The sequence below is a fragment of the Panthera uncia genome (assembly GCF_023721935.1).
Source record: "Panthera uncia isolate 11264 chromosome A1 unlocalized genomic scaffold, Puncia_PCG_1.0 HiC_scaffold_17, whole genome shotgun sequence".
Lineage (NCBI taxonomy): Eukaryota > Metazoa > Chordata > Mammalia > Carnivora > Felidae > Panthera > Panthera uncia.
In genome coordinates this window covers 114028560-114049539 of record NW_026057577.1, presented here as the reverse complement: position 1 = coordinate 114049539, position 20980 = coordinate 114028560, and the positions used below count along the sequence as shown (strand labels likewise).

Here is a 20980-nt window from a genome sequence, read left to right as displayed (position 1 = left end):
CAATAACAAACATAAAAAAATTAAAAAAGAACTGATTTATAGATATTGACTAAAGATAAGTCAACTGGAAGAGACTGTGGTATAATAAAATGTACATGAAGGTGAATATATGTGCAAAAATTAATTTATTTGTACACTTGAGATTTATGCATTTTGCTATATGAAAGTTATATATAAATTTGTAGACAAAAAAATCACATTAGAATTAAAATTAGAAGAAGACCTACTCAGGATTTTATGTCAACCTGTGGTGACATTTCAGCCTAAATTTTTACGACGTGACCATGCACTAAAGTCGATCAATGAATCAATGAATCAATAATACTTATTGTTCTCACTGAGTTAAATTCACCTCTGCTCCTGAACATTCTGATTCATAGGCAGTTTACTCTGTATATATAAATTTCTAAAGCATAATATTATAAATATTTTTGGTAACAATACATTTGACATGGTTAGAGGTGTTGAATAGAGGAAGGGCATTTCTAAATGTAAACTCAATGTTTTTTCTGTATGTAGTAATCAGATTGAGTACATTGTTTGGTATAAAATTATACCCTGTAAGAACTCAATGTACCAGGAGTTATAATAGGTGTTTATCAATGTTAACAGTCTTGTTTAATGATTTTCAGTTTGCTATTCAAATATCCAAAGATGGACTACCAGGCAGGGTGCCATTATGGGTCATCCTGTTGAGTGCCTTTGCTGGATTGTTGCTGTTAATGCTGCTCATATTAGCACTGTGGAAGGTAAGCACCGAAGTTCCTTTGATTTCCTATTTCAACTACCAACAGCAAATTGGTGAAATGAATTATGATTTATCCATGCTGTGCAATACAATATTAGACAGCCATTAAAAATACTGAGGGACATCTGGGTGGCTCAGTCGGCTGAGTGTCCAACTTTTGGTTTCGGCTCAGTTCATAATCCCAGGGTCATGGGATAGAGCCCTGCGTTGGGCTCCATGTGGAACATGGAGTCTGTTTAAGATTCTCTCTCTCTTCCTCTGCCTCTCTCCCTCACTAGTGCGCTCTCTCTCTCTCTAAAATAAAAAGGAAATAAAAATATTGAAATGATGGGACCAAGACAAATTTTTTAAAAATGTATATCTCAAACACTATGCACAACTTAATCTCAGTTTTGTAAAAGAAAAAAAAATCCAAAAATCATGATGGATCTCTCTAGAGGTTGGGCTTATAAGGGACCTTTATATGTCTATAATATTGGGAATTGTAAATGCTTATAAGGAAAGAAGAATGAAATCTCTCTTTTATTTAAAAAAAAATAAAAGAATGAATTCCTCTATCAGTTTAAGAATATATAAGCAATAGAATAGTTAGGATGAGCATTATCCTAATCACATACCCTCTATGCATCTTAAAAACTAAGATTTCTTTAATATATAAAGAAATATACCACATTTTATGCAATAGTTGTGTGCCTGAGTAAGAGATGAGAAATTTATTAATTAGTTGATGGAAAGAGAAAGATTACTGTTTCACTGACTCCTATTTCATATCCTCTTGTGAAACGATTTCTGTTGGATAAATCTGCATATTTACATAGATGTTTGCTTATACTGAGGTGTGTGAGATTTTTCAAACTCTTAGCTGCATCATTTTAAAATTAAGCAGAACTGAGGGGTGCCTGGGTGGCTCAGTTGATTAAGCATCTGACTTCGGCTCAGGTCATGATCTCATGGTTCGTGGGTTCGAGCCCCGCATCAGGCTCTCTGCTGTCAGCACAGAGCCTGCTTTGGATTCTCTGTCTCTGTCTCTGTCTCTGTACCCCTCCCCTGTGTGTGCTCTGTCTCTCTCAAAAGAAATAAATAAAATTTTAAAAAGTTAAATAAATAAAATAAAATAAAATTAAATTAAGCAGAACTGAGATGACAGCATTTGCACCAAATTTAATAGAGAATAAAATCCCATAGAAAAGTTGAATTTAATGTTCTTCCAATTAAACATCAAATTGGCATTTATTCTAACATAGTATCACCCTATATTTTATCAAATTGTTTTATTAAATAGATGAACTCTGTTAAAAATGCAGGATATGGCTATATATTCCTTTTTCTAGTACCTGAGCAGTAGAATTCTCTTTTAATCAAACAGTTCAAATAATAAATTTCTGTCCTATCAAATTTCCAGCTGTTCCTATCCTTTCGACTCTCTTAAAATAAATAACTTCCTCTTTTGGGGGGTGGCTTACACTGAGAGGGGAGGACAAACAAAACTATGTTAGAGATGTAGGCCAGTAGCATTTCTAGCAAAGTCTCTAAGACAGGATTAATTCCTTGCTTTCTCAAACCTCCAGCTCTTAGGCGTTACCAGTGCTGTGTCTGTAATACCTGGCTTTGCCACACTGTGGTACCCAAGACCTGGCTTAGTGGTGCTGAGGTTGTGCTTGAAACCTAGAATGTGGTTTCTTCATTTACATGCACCTCTGTTACAGAGAGTGTTTTATTGTTGATTTCTTCCAGTGTGATCTATTCTGAGCACTGCACTTGCCCATATAGACTTAGGACCTGGCTGACAGGAGAAAAGGAAAGCCAGAGCTTTGGTATTTGGACAGGTTTTCTCCGGTGGCATGTCTGCTTAAAACAAATAAGTTTTATCCACTTATTTGGTTTTTTGGCCACCAATCTGAAAAAGCATAAAAGTAAAAATAAACACATCCTTCCATACAGTCAGCGTTTTTTTGATACATTCTTCTGGCTTCTTAGATCTTTTTAGGCCCAGGAAGGAAGGTAATTTAGCAACCTTTGGACTGCTGTAACCAGTAGGTACATTTAGTTCAACCAGTTCAGTGGGAGATGCCTCAGTCAGAACTGTGACTCCACAGAAACAAAGGAATTAGGACTTCCTGAGAGCTTTCTGCGTGCCAGGAACTGTTTTCAGCTTTTCCACTGTAATATTAACATCAACCCTTGAGAAAGACACTACTGTGAACCTCATTTCCTTAATGAGGAAGTTGAGGCATACATATGTTCCCGAGGCCACATGGTTTATCAGGTTCAGAGTAAGGACCTCAACCCAGACCATTTCACTTCATTGCCAACACTATGAACCCCTTGCTCTATGTTCTCTCTGTCTTTTGTTCACTCTGTTGTCCTTACAACCTTTTCAACTGAGTACTTTGACTACATTTTATACTTGATAACATTTAAGCAAAGAGAGTTAAGTAAATCTCCCAAGATTATCAGCTACTAAGGGACTGGATTCAAGCAATGATCTTTCAGCAACACCCATCCTTTTTCCAATACATCCCACTGCTGCAGTCTATGAGGCAGGGCTCTTCATTCTGGAGCTCCAGGAATTGGGTTTTGTTCAAGACGGTCATGAACTCTCTGAAATGTATAAAAATATTTTGTTTTAGAATGAGAGTCTCTAGTTGGATTCAGTCTTTCAGCAGATCCATTATGCTAAAAAGATTAATTGCCCCTCCTCCTGTTTTAAAGCCATTTTGAACATCCCTGAAGCATGTATTTGGTCTATAGTAGACTCAGAAAAGCTACTGTTATTCCCAGGGATCTTTTTATACTAATTATACCTTGAGCAGAAACTCCAGGACTGTCCCTTCTTTCTCCTCCTTCCAAATCTGAGCACTCTAGAAGTTCATGGGAACTTCCTGGCTCCATACAGGAAACAGGCCAAAGATTCTTATGGAGCTGTGAATCTATTTCAAAAGGCACAGTCTTTATATAATTTATCCTTATAGTACACATGGCAGAAATTGAAATTTGACAAAATCTTAGTAAACAGCTTAAGACACTTAATATTGAAGAGAGAAGGCTTTTAGGGGGCACAGATCTAAATAGACTGAGAAACATGTCCTGGAATATAGTACCACATGTTGAGGGGGAAACTCAGGCCAATATAACCAATAGAATGGAATGAGACTCAGCCCACAGAGGAACCCTAAGAAAGAAGAACATCTCTCTCTTAGCTTGATTTCATAGCAATGCCTGAGGTTCCATCACTGATGATTTATTTACAAGTCCTAAAGCTTTGTTCCTCATCCAATATTCCTATCTTTGGTGGATGTGGATAGGGAATAGCACTACAATTTTTTAGTTTTTGGTATATTAGTATCAATTTATCCATTCAACATTTATTGCATATTATAGCCAATAAGCACATACTTTCTACCGGGTACTATTTACTTTGACCCTTTGCCATAGGGTTTTGAACTAGGGAAGCATAAATAAGATCTAGCACTTACTGATAAGTAAATACGAAAAGACAAAGAAGGAAAGTGAAAGTTGTAAGTCTGGGCACTGAAAACAAACTTAACTTATTTTTAACCTTGGCTAGTATTAGCCTTCACTGGTTTGAAGCTATGTTCTATACTCACCTACTCTCCACTCCTATGACCCAACTTCCACGAAGGACCCAACTTCATAGAATTTGTTGGGTGGAAAAGTTCAGATAACACAATTAAGTTTTAAAACAGCATTTAGTGTGTGAAAGCAAAGGAAAGTTGGAAAGATGCAAAAAGACTTGAGAGGGAAAGGACAGGAGATAAAGAGCAGGGTAGAGCAGGAGAGAGAAAAGTCTTACAGTTCACCACCTATTTCTGTGAAAGCCTCATCTGATTAATTTTTGACTTAGGACATGCAGGCACAAGTTAAAGGGCCTGATGGTTTGTGAATCCAGTACTTTTATTGTTGGCTCAAAGAAAAAACCTGAGACGTATAGAACTGCCATTAGAAGAGGGACAGATTCATTGGTTTTTTTTCGTGCTTATTTGTTCTGTTGTCTTTGCCTCATCTACCACTAGATGCCTCAACTAGTGGCATCTAGCATGATGGAAATCCATCTGCATCCATCTGGCATGATGGAAAACATAAAAACGTTAACTTCTCTCACTTAAAAATGCATACTTTTGACCATTTATGCCTTGTAAGCCCTCAGTTATTCAATAATTATTTTTTAATATATCATTCCCTTGCAAATTTACCATAGCTTCCTGATTAAAATAATATGAGCATATCACACTTTCAAAGAACTAACTTGTCTGCTTGAACTATTATAATCTACTCTGAAATTTACAAAAAAAAAAAATAGAAAGACCCTTAATTTCCTTTTTTAAAAAAAATGTTTTATTTATTCTTGAGAGAGAGAGAGAGAGAGAGAGCATGAGCAGGGGAGAAGCAGAGAGAGAGAGGGACACAGAATCCAAAGCAGGCTTCAGGCTCCGAGCCGTCAGCACAGAGCCCGATTCGGGGCTCGAACCCACAGACCATGAGATCACGACCTGAGCTGAAGTCAGACGCTCAACCGACTGAGCCACCCAGGCACCCCAATTTCCTCTTATTTAAAATGTCCACATGTGGGGTGCCTGGGTGGCTCACTCGGTTAAGCATCCAACTCTATTTCTGTTCAAGTCATGATCTCACAGTTCGTGGGATTGAGCCCTGCATTGGGCTCTGTGCTGACAGTGGGGAGTCTTCTTGGGATTCTCTCTCTCCCTCTCTTTCTCTCTCTCTGCCCTTCGCCCACTCATGCTCACTAGTGCTCTCTCAAAATAAATAAATAAACTTTAAAAATAAAATACAATACCCACATTTTGGATTAGATTATTACAAAGGTCCCTTCCAGCCCCTATACTTACTTTTATTATAATATACAATAGGAAATATATAAAGCACTTATAATTTTTATAATGTCCCAAATTACAAAGTATAATGAAAAGTTACCCACATTCACCCCTATGTGAAATTTCTTATAGGTTCAGAAATATGTTTCTTATATCCAAATTATCCAGCATGTTTTCAAGAGGTATTTCCTGTCAAGTCTATAAAGGCAGATGTCCTGACACATTTAAAGTTAATCCAGACAATTCATATCTCCCTAACCTCTCAGTCATAATGCATGTACCAGATTCCCCACCAGCTCTAAAGACCTCAATTTATGAGGTTATTTGATGGAATTTCTCTGCCACATCCCTGAAAAAAAGATGACGGCAAAATGCCATTTAGTGCCAGCTGACTGTAGTTTGCATGCTTCCCAAATATTTTCCCAAAACGTTTTTAAGTTAATTCACCACATGTACTAGTTCTTACTGGGAGACATGATATATTTAACCAACAAAAAAAGTTTAAAATGAAATAACAACTTAATAAATGTCATTTCTTGACATTCAATATTACTTAATAGGTCAATGAAAAAAAAACCTTTCTCAATTTTATTAATTATTTGTATTATTAATTATTTGCCTGCCCCAAATCACTAGCATAGTATTAAATTTTATCCAAGGGCTTTAGTGTTTATTACTTAAATTCAAATAATTAATTGTATTGTGTTTGATATTTTCTTAACAGATTGGATTCTTCAAAAGACCACTAAAGAAGAAAATGGAAAAATGACATATTTTACAGGAGAAAAATAATAATAATTATTTGATGATCTATCCTCAGGTTTGCCTCAAATATGTGACAAGAAATGTATAGATACAATTAAAGACATAGTCACATAACTTTATGTAATCCATCAGGTATTAATCACTTGGAAAGTGATAAGTCAAAGAAGATCCAAAAACAATACCATAAAAATATATTTTATAAAATGATGAAAAATATTTTAAAATAATTACTTTAAATAATTACTTTAAATAATTACTTATTTAAGTAAAATTACAAAGTGTTTTGAAGATGAAGATTAACCTGTACAAATATGTTTACATATTAAATCAGCATTCAGAGTATTTAAGGAATGCATTAAAAGATTTTTATGATCATTGATAAGTTAAGCTTTTTTCCATTGATTCCTGATGGATATTCACATTCAGCATGATAGTCAACATTTGTAAATGACAAGAAAAGAGTTAACTGAAAAAGATAACTTCCCCCTATTCAAATGAGAAATTTTTCCTGGGTAGAGTATACATCAAATATGGACTGAAAATATAATTAAATCACAGAGAATACGTTAGCATCTTTGTGTTGGGTTCTGTACTTGGAAAAAAATTTTTTTTCCAAAGTGTTTGGAAACTTTGAGCTGAAGGAAAACCAAGAATGACTTGATTAAAAGCAGTGCACTGAATGGATTAATTTAAGCTTTCACAGAACATGTTTCATTTTGATATTGAGCCCTAAAACTCAAAACTTTATGCTGAAAACAACACTTCACGGCAGTTTTGTGTGGCATACCAGCGATTTGTCATGAAAAGCCATGTTGTGTATGGGATATGCTAAGATGGCTTCTGAACGGAACATGGCAGCTTAGGCAGATGCCACGGAAATGCTGAAGTCATCTTTGCTGGGCAACTTTTGAACGTTAGGGGTTCCAGGATGTACCAAAAGTAGGAGTTTTCTCAGCTCCTTGGTACATGGTTCATTTAAACCCTCAAGCTGTGAGAGTATGTTTATTTTTTCATTTTTCAAAAGGTATTTAACTTTTGAAACACATTTCTTACGTTTATGAAAGGCAGTATTCCATTTCAATATTGCATTTTACCAAGAAGACACTGCTTTATAAGTGTGGCATATCAATATTTAAATAGAACTCCAGAAATGAATTTTAAAGAACTTTAGCTTTGAAACCTCGCACCGACAGAAAGAGATCACACCTCTATATGAGCTTCTTTGCTCCTGAAGTAATTATCATGGTGCCTTGGACTCTACTGTAGCATAAGCTCCTGGGTTGCTCCGTTGCTTAGGAAAATAACAATGAATGAATGTATCGTAGCCGCATGTGTGAACTACTGCTGTAAAATTAGCTGGTTCTTCTGCAACAACTCCATCTCTCCACCTGGCTGACCATCACAAGACCAGCATCTGTCCAGAACCTTATCCAGAAAGTTCTGGACTCTACTTTTCTCAAAAAACATCAAATCAAGGGAGAAATTAAATGCCATAGATCTAATTTTTTAACATAATTTCCAAGGAATTATCTGAGAACTCAGCGTCGGCCTACCTCGTGGCGCTCCACATCTACATCCAAGATCCTGACGATCAAAACCTTGCACCTGGGGAGTGCCCAGGTCATCAGTACCCTAAGAAAAGCGCAATCTTTCCAGAGGTTTGATAGCCTCCTGCTGGCCTGTCATTGTTGAGAAAAGTCTACTTTGGGAATTTCCTTCATTCCCACTATCTATCTCGGGTTCAGAAATCATGCTTTCCACCTATTATTTCTTTGCCCAATAAAACTCAGGTCTCTCTTGTTCAGAGTCACCATGCTGCACAACTCCTGTGCATAGCCTGTTCAGCAGCTCTGCTCCAATCTCAACACATTCTCAGAAATAAATCTAGCAGGTAAACTTAAATTCACACGTGGCCTCCATGACTGCTAGGCAAAGCATTCACCAAACCAGGAGTGTGCACATCTTAACTAAATATGGTGTTGACCCAGAGGGAAAAGTGGGAAACAATGTCATTTTGAATTTTTTAGAAAAGACAGGGAGAACTGCTGGGCCAGATCAAATAGGTACTTATAATCATGGCACAGTTTTTAACATCAATCATTCCCAGCTTTTAAATAGAATTTAACGGACCAGATATCCATCATCCCAAATACTATAACTTGTTGAGCTTTATGTGTGTGAGCATCTGTGTGTGTAAACACACATGTACACACACCCACATGAATGTGCAAACATAAATCAAATACAAAATATCTCAATAATACCAAATGACAGGGTTTGACAAAAAGGACAAAAAATAAACACAAAAGCTACACCACCAAGGAAAGTTTGATTCATCCACTTTGCATATAGTTTTAATGTTTATTAATATTTAACTTTAATGTGCAGTTCTGCAACTATGTAAAAGATGCAAATGTGGAGGGTCTGATTAGAATAAGTCAGCAGTACACATGTTCTAAAACATAGTCAATGATCAAGAAACATACTAACCTCTACCATTTTATTCTAAAGCACTTAATAAGAAAAGTGAGTGCTTTTTAAAACTATGAGTTTATTCCAGAAACTTTTTTTAACCTTGGTATTTTATAAAATTGACTATTTCTTCCATTGTGAACTTACATATGTATGAAGTCCCTTTCCAGACTAAACTTAGAAAGGTATATTGGTAAATTATTCAATAACTGGCTCTCCAGGAGGAAAACTGATTTGTGTCATTTGCCAATTTCCATGACCTAAATAGTCTTGTCATGGCCATTTTCAAGCTACTGATATAACCCTACCATCTTAACAAAACTCCTGAAAATTAATCTGTCAGGTCCCGTGAACCAGTATGAACTGGCTTCAGCACACCATTGAAATAGATTAGATGACAATAATAGGCAATAGATAGATGATAGATAAATAGATATAGATATACAGAGATATAACATGTTGAATATATATATAGATAAATACACAAATACAATATCATCATATTTCAAATTATCCTTAAAATGCTCATCTCAAGCCCAGCAGACATAATGCTACATGGTTTCCCATTCTTTAACTTCAACTTCTAAAATTATAGCCTTCCTTTAATATTATTAAAATTATATAAACTTTCAGAAGAAGCAAGAATTGAAACCAAGAAAATCTGAAGGGTGACACAGTGAAAATCGGAACTTCAAAACCACTAAGAAGCTGCTTCACCTTCTCTAGGAGTCCATTGCCCTGGAGCAATAGTGTGAAAGTTCATCCTTTGCAAATATTTGTAATTTCTATGATCCAATTTGAAATTCAGTGGTCCAATTTATTCACTTATTTTCTCTGAGCTGTAAAGTCATGGGCAGTTTAATCTGAATATTTCCATGTCATAAATACACTTGAAATGAGTCTTGTGGGGGAGAATATTTTGCAAAATTTGATGCTTACTCAACCATAATAAATGTACCTATATATGCAAATACCTATAAATATATATGTATATATATACATATATATATACACATACACATATATGTATATATATGTATATATATTCTCTTTTCCTTTTACAAAACCAGTATGTAGACTCAATTGGAAAACAAGTCTGCGCCAAAAGCAAAAGGTGGCTGCACAGTGCTGGAGTAGAGCTGGGTTGTAGCGGCTGTGAGAAGCCGTGCACACATCTCTCTAGGCATTCTCTGGAAGGGCCACGGCTTGTACAGTGTGAATGGCTGCCCCGCCATTCCGTACAGTGTGCCTTCGTAGGGGGTAATGTCTTTATCAAACATGTTGTAATCTGTTCTGTGTGAATTAACTATCGTGCTTTGCACAACACTGAGAAAACTAGGGAAGACCCAGGCTCAGGACATGGTTCATGTGCTAGGTGCAATCACGTTATTGTCCAAAGAGAGACTTCTGGAAAGTTATTTTTAAAAAATAATATCCTCTGCATCCTTCATTTATTTTTGGCAGTTCTCAAGTCCTCCTCATTGGTTACCCGCCCCAGCCCCCACCAAGGGAGATTTTCTAGAGGACTATTGGAGAAAAATTTGTTCAAAACATGTGCTCTCTGTTTGCTGTGAATACCAGCTTCAGTGAACTGATCATTTATACAGAATTTCAGTCCTCGGTTCTTCTGTGACACAATCAAGGGATGACATGGTATAGGTATAATGTAATAGGGACAAAATGCCTTGTACTTCAGAGATGGAACATCTTTAACAGATTTACAAACCTTTATGGGACACCATCAGCAACTATGCCAAGGGTTGAAGGAAGGGCTTCTAGGATGTAGCTATCAGCACCCCACAATCCCCATCCTCACCCATGGACATAATAATCCAAAAAATTAAAAAGAAGACTCTAAAATCTTCAGACTCATGCTATTTTTAGCTTAATTTGTTAACAGCAGATTTTTTTAATGCAAACACATCTTTAAGGTGAGTCTACTGGGCAACCCCTTTTAATGTTAAACTGCTGTCGCTAAACCTCTCCAATGTAGAACTTCTGAAACCATCCCAAGAAGTTAATTCTGTAGTACATTACAAAAGGCTATATTCTGCTGTCTCCCAAATGGAAGCACTATTGTGCAACATCTTATGTAAAATAAAAATAGAGCTAACAACTGACCTTGTAATGTGGTGAACAAGTCAGTATCTTTGATCCTCATATTAAAATTTAACCTTGAATTTAGAAATTCCAAGTAACAGCCTATAATCATTAAGCTTGAGGAAATCTAAAGGACCCTATGTTGGCCCTTAAGCCCCAGCCCCCTTGTCCCTGACGACATCTGGCACCAAGAGGTCCATTTCTCAACTGATGGGAATGGATGCTTCTGCCTCTAAAAAAGGCTAAAAAGACTGAGTTTAACCCCTGAATCCACTACACCCCAGGATCAGCCTGGCCCCACCCCATATCAGATATACACAGAAGCACTTCTTGCTGAAAATTTACCGTACTGAAAAATACACAAGGGTGAGTTATCACTTCAAATGTACTCTGCTTTGAGGTCAGCTTTTCTTTTCTTTCGTTTGTTTTCTTTCTTTCTTTCTTTTTTTTTTTTGCCTTTTTAAATATATCAAAACCTTTCTACCATGACCAATGAATTCAGAACTTGATGTAAGACTTCCTTGCATTTCTCTCCTGCCACAAGCTGGCGAATTTGAATGCCTTGAGGACTGGGCATTGAAATGAGCCGGAGTCCATTTGCAGGATGTCTCTGCCTTCTGCCTTCCAGTTGGTTTCTTCTGCACAGTGGGGATGTTTAGTTTCGATTTGGAACTTCCTTGGCAAGGCCACTGTAAGCCTTGTGCCCCTGGCAGGTCCTTGAGTAGTTGCATGTTCTTTCTGATGAGTTGACACTCAGAAATCCTTTCATTACCTGACACATCATGGAAAGCATGGCAGTAAACTAGGGACTGGTGACACTCCTAACTATGATGATATTTGATTTTACCATATTTCAAGTCACATCTTTATGAAAAAAAAAAAAAGACTAAGCGGAATCTTACAAGCTCTTCTGCAAAATACTGAGACTCAATGCTTGATCTGTGCGTATAGACTGGGGAAAAAAAATTTTAAAGGAATCTTCCAAATAATAACGACTGAAAGCCAGGTATCCTCTTGAACAATTCCCAGTTGACATTACCTGTTCCCACCCCCATTTTTTAAGAGAGAGATTGAATGAGGAAAACTGAGTGACATAATTGTTCCTCCACAGAGTAGCCAAGCAAAAGGGAAGCCCCACACAAAAGCTAATGATGGCTTTCTGGGAGATAGCGGCATGGTAGGTCCAATGCCAGGCGGCCATCTTCCTGTCATGCGCCTCAGGCATCTTGCATCTTGAAAGACAGAAAGAAAAAAATTGGGGGGGGAGGGGAGAGGAAATGAAGTTCTTTATCTTTTATATATACATCCTTCCTCCTTAAAATACCACAGGCTCCCTTAGACCACATTGTACCCACACACAATACTAACACATGTACTTTGCACAAGTGAATTGTTGATTAAATAAAAGTATATTCTTGGGGTGCCTGGGTGGCTCAGTCGGTTGAGCCTCCGACTTTGGCTCAGGTCATGATTTCGTGGTTTGTGAGTTCGAGCCTTGCGTCGTGCTCTGTGCTGACAGCTCAGAGCCTAGAGCCTGTTTCAGATTCTGTGTCTCCCTCTCTCTCTGACCCTCCCCCGTTCATGCTCTGTCTCTCTCTCTCTCTCTCTCTCTCTCTCTCTCTCTCTCTCTCTGTCAAAAGTGAATAAACATTAAAAAAAAATTTTAAGTATATTCTTACTTGTCTTTTAGCTGGGGCGAATTTCCAAGTTTGATACACTGTCTCAAGTAAAAACAATCATTTGAAGCAGCAGCACATCAGATCTTCTTCACACCAGAATCATTTCACACAGGACATCCTGATATTTACCATTTAATTCTGACACCTCCTGGCCTTATTTCAGGATGCAACAGCTGTCTCTCTGTGTTCTTCATTAGGAAACATTGGCCTGTGAAGGGAATGGTGTACTGTATTTTACTACTGTGAGGTTTTAAAATTGTTAACAGTGTGAAGAATCGTAAACATTTGATTAAAAAGAAAAATGCTGTATATAATTACTGCCCTGAAACATGTATCATATCACTCCAATAAAGTTTTTGCATCACCTAACATAACGTATATTGCATTGCTTGTTTTTTTTTACTTACCTCAGAATAAACTTATTAAAATGAATAGCTTAAGGGTATATGCATTTCTGCAAGACTTTTATTGGACAAACTCATTAGAAGAAAATGTTTTAATCACCTTCAAGAACAAAAAAGCACAACCTTTGTTGACACTAATAATTTTGTAGGTGCCTAACTTAAACATGTTTTTTTTTTTTTCAGGTAACAGTCATTAACCTGATATAATTAGAAATAGCTGAGAGAGTAAAAGAGTATTTTGAATATCCAACATATGGTGTATCCTGTACACTGATTTGAGGTCAGAGGTTTGGTATTTTTGGTCTAATTCTTATCTTATCCTGTGCATCAGCTGTGTATCTTACGTCAAGGTAAAGGAGCATCCTGTCTTATCTATTAACTTTTTAAAAAATGACTCAAAGAAGAATGTGATTGTTGTAATTTTAAGTACATTAGTTTTATCCAAGATTAGTATTTTTTCCAGAGCTCCAACTTTTTTTTTTTAGCTCCTTCGCAGTTTTTCACTTTGATGGTCTAAAAAGAAAAAACAAAAACAAATTAAGTGTGTCTGTGGTGTTTCCTGTGCACAGTATAGCAATGTGGTTAGTCTTTTGCAAACTTGACACAAAAACCACAGAATCCATATTAAGGTATATCTTCTTCTAATGAGATGTTTTAATAATGAATTACCTGTTGTATAACAACATATTGGACCACATAGTGAGAAAAAAATACTAAGAGGTGAAAAAGTTATTTTATTTAATAAGTAATAAGTAATAAAATTACTTAATATATAAGGGCTAGAAGAAAAATGTAGAAAGGAGTGTTAGTAGCAGTCACACATGTTCATCTTGTAAAAGGGTTCATCCTCAAACCATGCTGCAGGAGGACTGAGGAGGTATTTTTACAGAAGAAACCGACTGAGTTACAAAGAGGCTGTTTACAAGGTCCTGTACTAATTTGTGTCAGCACAGTCTCCAATGCCCTGTCTTTTCTCTCTATTGTGAGATAAGTAGTGTTTCTCCCACTTACCCTTTACCCAGGATGAGAATACACGGTGAAGTTACTAGAAAAAAAAATCTGGATATATTCACTATAAAATAAATGGCATACAATGGAATTTTTTATTTTCAGGTATAGAGCATAGGCACAATTTTCACTTTCCTATCCTTTGTGGTGTCTTTTTTTACTTTTGTAAAATTCATTTGATCATCCACAAGCAGATGTCACGAAGAGTTCACCAAATAGAAGTGATCAAGGAGGACTGGAGGTGACTTCTATTTTATTCTTTGGAATAGTTATACTATTGGAATTGTTTTTAAATACATGAGTATCAATTTTTAAATCAGGAAAAAATTAGAGTAAAAGGTAATATATACACATTGTAGAAAATTTGCAAAACAGAGAAATAATTTAAAAACAATCATAACACTGGCACCAGAAATTACTAACTTCAAATTGTCCTTTTTCTGGGCATACATGCTTATTTTTTTACACATTTCTATTTTGACATACTTCAACTCACAGAGAACCTGGTACCCTGTACCTTCTAAAAATGTGACATTATATTTTTAATTTTTCTTTAGTATTAAAATAGTGATATCTATCAAATTCCTCCCCTTACTCTGGAGCTGACAATAAGAAAAATTATCCCCTCCCACATTCTCTCTAAGTTAATAACCATTATACACACATAAACATGTGAACTAGAATTCTCCATTGTCCAGATGTCAAATACTTACTTTTTTTACCTACTTCTTCAGGCAGGGTTGGGATGGGCCAGACAGCAAGGAGTGGATGAGGAAAGATGGGAAAGATAGCGTCACTAAGAATAAAAGCAAGTGTGGCCCTATTGATTATGCAAAATCAACTGGGTTATTTTATTAAGAGTCTTGAAAAAGAAAGAATTTTTGCCAAAAATAAGACTTGTAATCATTACATTATAAGCATTAACAAAATGAATTCAGCAAAGGGAAAACAGAAGAAAAAAGAAAACAGGAGACATATAGAAACACATAGCAATATGACAAAGGTAACTCCAACCGTATCAGTAATTATGTTACAGGTGAATGGTCTAAACTCTCAAATCAAAAAGCAGAGATTTTCAGGCTGATAAATAAGGTCCATTTATATGCCCTCTAAAAGAGACAGACTTTAGCTTCAAAGGCACAAATAAGTTGAAAGGAAAATGATGGAAAAAAAGCTATACCATGCAGTTACCATAAGAGAGCTGGAGGTAGCTATATTACTATCAAACTGAATGAACTTTAAGATGTGTGTAATACCAGTTATGCTGGAATTGACCCAGTTGGTTAAGAGTCTGACTTCGCCTCAGATCATGATCTTGCAGTTCATGAGTTCAAGCCCAGTGTCGGGCTCTGTGCTGACAGTTCAGAGTTTGGAGCCTGCTTCAGATCCTGTGTCTCCTCTCCTTCTGCCCCTCCCCTGCTCACACTCCATCTGTCTGTCTATCTGTCTGTCTTTCTCTCTCTCTCTCCCTCCCTCAAAAATAAAAAAAAACATTAAGAAAAAAGGTGTGTGCAATTCCAGACTTGGGAAGATTCTTATCTTGCAAGAAAGAAGGAGACCCCTGGAATTCTTCTAAGTATACAGAAATCCAAATTTATACTTGAGTTGACTTTGATGCCTTGCAGGTTTTTAAGGACTCACTGGCGGCTGAAATGAAACTTCTGTGTGGATTAGAGCAGAATCATGGAGTCATCCCACTCTGAGAATTGAGTCTTAAATCAGTGTATAGGGTCCCTGACCTGCACAAATTCCAGTTACAATGGCCCAATTGCTCCCTTATGGCAGGAATAATAGGGCAAGCACCATTGTCTGTAGGCACCCAGGCTGCCAGCCACTTCACAGATGAATGCAGTTTGGTCATGTGCCAGTGCTCCATTTAGTAACTTGACTGGCAAGAACTGGCTTGAATTAATAAAAGCATCATTGAAACATCTGCAGGTTTGGTCTTTAACTTCCACTTTGCTCAGCTATTTTTTTGTTTTTGTAGTATCTTTCAACCGAGCATGTGTGGCATGAATTCACTTAGATACCACAATCCCGAATGGCATTCCAAAGGCAAGAGTGGAAATGCCTCAACCTGGTAAATAAAGAATAGTATCCAGAATTGGTCATCAGACTGTAATTAGTGGAGCTGGAAGTTAGCCATGCCAGAGACTCTAACCGTCCTTGATGAAATGCCCAGGGCTCTTTAGTTTCACATGCCTAGTTTCTCATTTTCTATTTTCTTCCTTCCTTTACTTTCAGACTTTTCTATTCTATTAGCACCCAAGTACCATCTGCTATTCCTTTTCATACACTTTTCAAACCCGTCTTTCATTCCTGCCCATTCGGCATACCTCATCATTATAATGTGGGTAATTCTGCAAAGATTCCAATTAGTGTGTTATTTCACATCACAGCAGTTGTTCACCTTCTAGGATGGGCCATATCTTCATAAATGAAGATTGTATGTTTAAATGAAGAGTCATTTGTATTCTACAAGAGCTATAAGAATTGGCACATGTGAAGCAGGTACTTTTGAATGGAACTGATGGGGCTGGGTTAAGTCTCCCAATTTTCTACAAGAGGAAAAAAAAAAGGAAGATTTATTGTCTACATTCCACGTGTCAGGCAATTTCCTAACATGTTGTTTAATCTTATTAATAACACTGTGGTGATACTATTATTGTTTTTGTTTTGCAGGTGCTATAACTGAGACTCAAAGGAGTTCAGGGGTTACTTCAAGGTTATAAAGCTAGTAAGTGGTAATGCTGACATAGAAACCAAGCTCTATCTGGCTTCAAAGTCATTTCCCCCAACAGCAAAGACTTCAGAGGAGGTCATGGTAAGAGAAATGAAAACACAGAGGTGCAGGAGAGCACACATCTATCTTTGTAGTACCTAACACATAGTAGGTACTTCTTTATTATTGACTGAATGCAAGAATTGATAAACTGAGTAAAGTTTTACTTACACAGCTATTATATCTCTCTGGAAGGAAAACCATGAAGATATATCTTCACTAGTAATAATAGACTCATATATTTGGAAAAAATTTAAAAATCATCCAGTACTGGATATTTCTTTATATCCTTGATAGTATGATCCAGCCTATCTCAGACTCTTCCAAGAGTGAGGTTTTCACTATTCCATCTGGAAACCCTGCTCTGGGTTCTGAGAGGCGTTAATTGCTTGAAAGCATGCCCTCATATCTCAAATTCTGATATTAATTCTGTATTAACAACAGCATGGGTGCATTTATCTAAATCTCCTTTAACCTATTAATTATATCTTAGAGTAATGATTCCCATAAACTTACTACTCTTGTGCAGTGCAATACTTAATTTTTCTGTCTCCATATTATTTCAATATCTAAAATTGCCTCTCTAGTTAATGTCTCTCAGTGTATTTTCCTTCTACCAACTGTCAGGACCCTTAGACGACTGTTTTAACTTATCCAAAAATTTAAAAAGTCCAATCTATAAAATTGGATATTATGATATTAAGATCATTACTATATGATAAACTATTTTAAAAATTGGGGCCCCTGGGTGGCTCAGTCGGTTGGGCGTCCGACTTTGGCTCAGGTCATGATCTCGCAGTCTGTGAGTTCCAGCCCCGCATCGGGCTCCGTGCTGAGAGCTCGGAGCTCAGAGCTCGGAGCCTGGAGCCTGCTTTGGATTCTGTGTCTCCCTCCCTCTCTGCCCCTCCCCCGCTCGTGCTCTGTCTCTCTCTCTCTCTCTCTCTCTCTCTCTCTGAAAAATAAAACAAACATTAAAAAAAATTTTTTTTTAAAATCAAGACAACATATGGCAATGCAAACAGAAAATACAACACAGCTACAATGCATTTTGCATCTAACAATCTTTTCTCATATTGACAATACAAGTGGGTTCTTGATAGAATTATGAAAGTTTATAAAATGAAAGAATGAGTTTTACAAAGAACATATTAGCTGATGTATGGCACTGCCATAGGTAAAAAAAAATTAGTACCACTTATTTTACTTCTTAGATATAATGGTCAGTTCTTGGAAATTCTGATTCTCTTGGCCTTTTTGCTGGCCTTGGTCACAAGCCAGTCTGTTGCCCCCTACAGAATGATATCTGTGTCCTAAGCTGGAAGAAGTTAGGTAGAAGGCCATTCTGTCTTTGTTTAAAAATTTTTTTTAAAAATTTGAATTACAAAAGATTCCCAGCAGACTTCCACTTACACCTTGTCCATCCTAACAGTGTTACATGACTATTCCTAATGGCAAGGGAAATAGAATATTTAACTTCCAGCCTCTATAACAGAAGCAAGAGATGAGTGGGGTGGGATTGGGTATTAAGTAATTAAATTTGTAATGTCCACTCAAATGGTATTTCAAATATAATCAACATGAATACTATCAAGTTTATTCTTATATGAATGGAACCTCAGACCAGGAAAGATCTCTGAGAGCATTTCCAACTCCAAAATTCTATGAAAGTACAAGGGAAAACTTTAAAATATTTTTAAAGATGATTTAACAGATGTTCCTCACAATATGTCATGAATCTGTACATTGTCAGACTTATCTGACATTTAGAATTCTAAAACTGTACATTGTTTTAAAATATTTAAAATTTTTAAAATATTTAAAATATTTAATATTTATTCATTTATCAAAATGTTAAATTAACAGACATGTATTAAGTATCTACTGTATGCAAGTAATTTTACACCTGAAAACTGAGAAGCAGTCACCCTTCTCTCAAAGAGATATCAAAAGATACTTTTTAATCTGAGGCTAATTGTTTTCTGACAATTCTTTGGCAAGTGTTTTCAGCAGAGTTGTGAATTAAATATGTTTATTCTCAAGCTCCAGTCTCTCTTTTCCAAGGAAGTCCTACTGTATGCCACACTATGATTTCTCCTTTCTCTAAATTCCTACAGTAATTTATAGTCTGTCCCAGTTCATATGACACTAAATGACATTTTAATTTTATACATACACATTTACCCATCTATACCTATTCCAGGCCCTTCTGAGGATAAAACTGGGCTCACATTAACAGTTACAAATATCCTTCAATGAACTGAACCCTTTGTTCTTTGACCTGCAGTCTACCTAGTCCAGGCCCTTAAAAATAGTCCCCCTCCAATTCTTTCTGGAATCCCCAAAGGGGCTGTCTCATGCTCATGAGCACAACTTCCTGGTTGTCCAGTGGTGTCTGCCATTTTCTTCCTCTAGTTCTTGATGGTGGCATCTTTTGCTGATGGCATCCTCAATACAAAGGTGCTCCGCTGTCTTCTCTTCTGAAATGGGGATGAGAATACCTTCTCTCAGATACCCTTGTCCTCTCAGTCCTAAAAAAAAAAAAAAAAAAACCCAAAATAAAAACAAAGCAAAACAAACAAACAAACAAAAACGCGCTTTTTATTTTAACCCACCAACAGGAGCCAGGAGAGACACTTTTCCATAATCAAAGTTGCCCTCCTTTGAGATGCCAGGTCTTGTTTTATCTACCTCCTCCATTAGGGTAACTTCATTTATAAAGCTCCTCAAACCTGAATGCAAAATAACGCCCAGTGAATTCTCCCATCGGTCCTCAAGACCGGCACAAGCAAAGTTGAAGCAGGGGCCCTTTATTGCGTGAGTACCTCTGACCCTGCAAGCGGCCCATCAGCTTCTTGAGGGCAGGATGCATTATACTTCTGTGTTGCTCTGCCTATTTTCTGTGCGCTAGTGAGCCACAACAGGTACTCAGTAAACCTGTGCTGGATTGAACGTGACAGGACCTATTTAGCATGAAGAGAGTAACTTTTCTCACTGCACAGAGTTCAGAAGTTAGCTGAAACAAAAACGAAAATGAATGCAAGATTTTCCCAAAAATGTTGCTTGAATTGCATTTGACGGCATTATCAGGGAGGCATCCTTGAACTGATAGAAATAATAGAGGAAGAGGGACTGCTCAGACATCCTAGGACTACCTAGCTCTCCAATGAGGCATTTGCATTATGGTTAAGCATTATTTCCACTGACTATAAAAGGAAACATCCATTCTCTTCAATCAATTTTTAGTCAAGGCAGGCAAATGTGCTTACACTGAATATGCCTTTTAGAGATGTAATTAAATATGAAGGATTAGTCTCTCTTCTTTCCTTTCCTAGACATTGTGGCATAAACATTGGCATTTCGTTTCCTTAATTCACATCCTAAGTTCACTTCCCCCAAGGCTCCTTCCTCAGGTGGCATTTCTGTAGCCTAGACTTCACCCCATCTGTCTCCCTTTCTAAAAACTTATAGTCTCTCTCTAATTTGGATTTTAAAGGTCTTTAGGTCGTGATGATTGAGATATAATTTACATGCAGCAGTTTATCCATTTCAGGTAAATAGTGCTACAGGTTGTGAACAATGAACAAAGTCAGGTAACCACCACCACAATCAAGATATAAAATATTTCTGGGGTGCCTGGGTGGCTCAGTTGGTTAAGTGTCCAACTTCAATTCAGGTCATGATCTCATGGCTCATGAGTTCAAGCCCTGCATCAGGCTCCGTGCTGACAGCTCGGAGCCTGGAGCCTGCTTGGGATGCTGTGTCTCCCTCTCTCTGTATCCCTCGTCAAAAAAAATAAACATTAAAAATTTTTTTAAAAGATAGAAAATATTTCTATCACCCTAAATATTTCCTCATGCCCCTTATTTATGCATGTGTGAATACACACACACATACCCGTACACAACATATTTTCAAAAATCTAATATTATTTAAAAGTGCATTAAAAATATAAATATGTAATGCTAAGACTTATCAAATTGAACAACTTAAAGATGTACAGTTTACTGTATGTTAGTTATATCTCAGTGTAGCTGCTAAAGAAAACACAATTATAACACCTTCTAAAATCTTATACTTAAAAGTGTGTACGTAGATGTATGGAAGAAGTTTGTGCTAGGGCTGGAGCTGAGATTTAGTCATATATGTCATGTGGAATTAGGTAGCTAGAG

At 36.8% G+C, this 20980-nt stretch overlaps 1 protein-coding gene across 4 annotated transcripts in view; it reads left to right on the top strand.

Annotated features, from left to right (window-relative positions):
• ITGA1 (integrin subunit alpha 1) overlaps nucleotides 1-12553 on the top strand; it is a 163601-nt gene extending 151048 nt beyond the window's left edge. For 2 of the 4 annotated variants that reach the window (XM_049648089.1, XM_049648092.1), the window contains exons 28-29: nucleotides 633-749; nucleotides 6326-12553. In XM_049648089.1, the coding sequence (XP_049504046.1) occupies nucleotides 633-749; nucleotides 6326-6370 (162 nt within the window). In that variant the 3' untranslated portion in view covers nucleotides 6371-12553. Of the gene's footprint in view, nucleotides 1-632; nucleotides 2444-6325 lie in introns of those variants that run through there. The other 2 variants (XM_049648088.1, XM_049648090.1) reach the window with 1 other exon arrangement.
• The last annotated feature ends 8427 nt before the right edge of the window (nucleotides 12554-20980 follow it).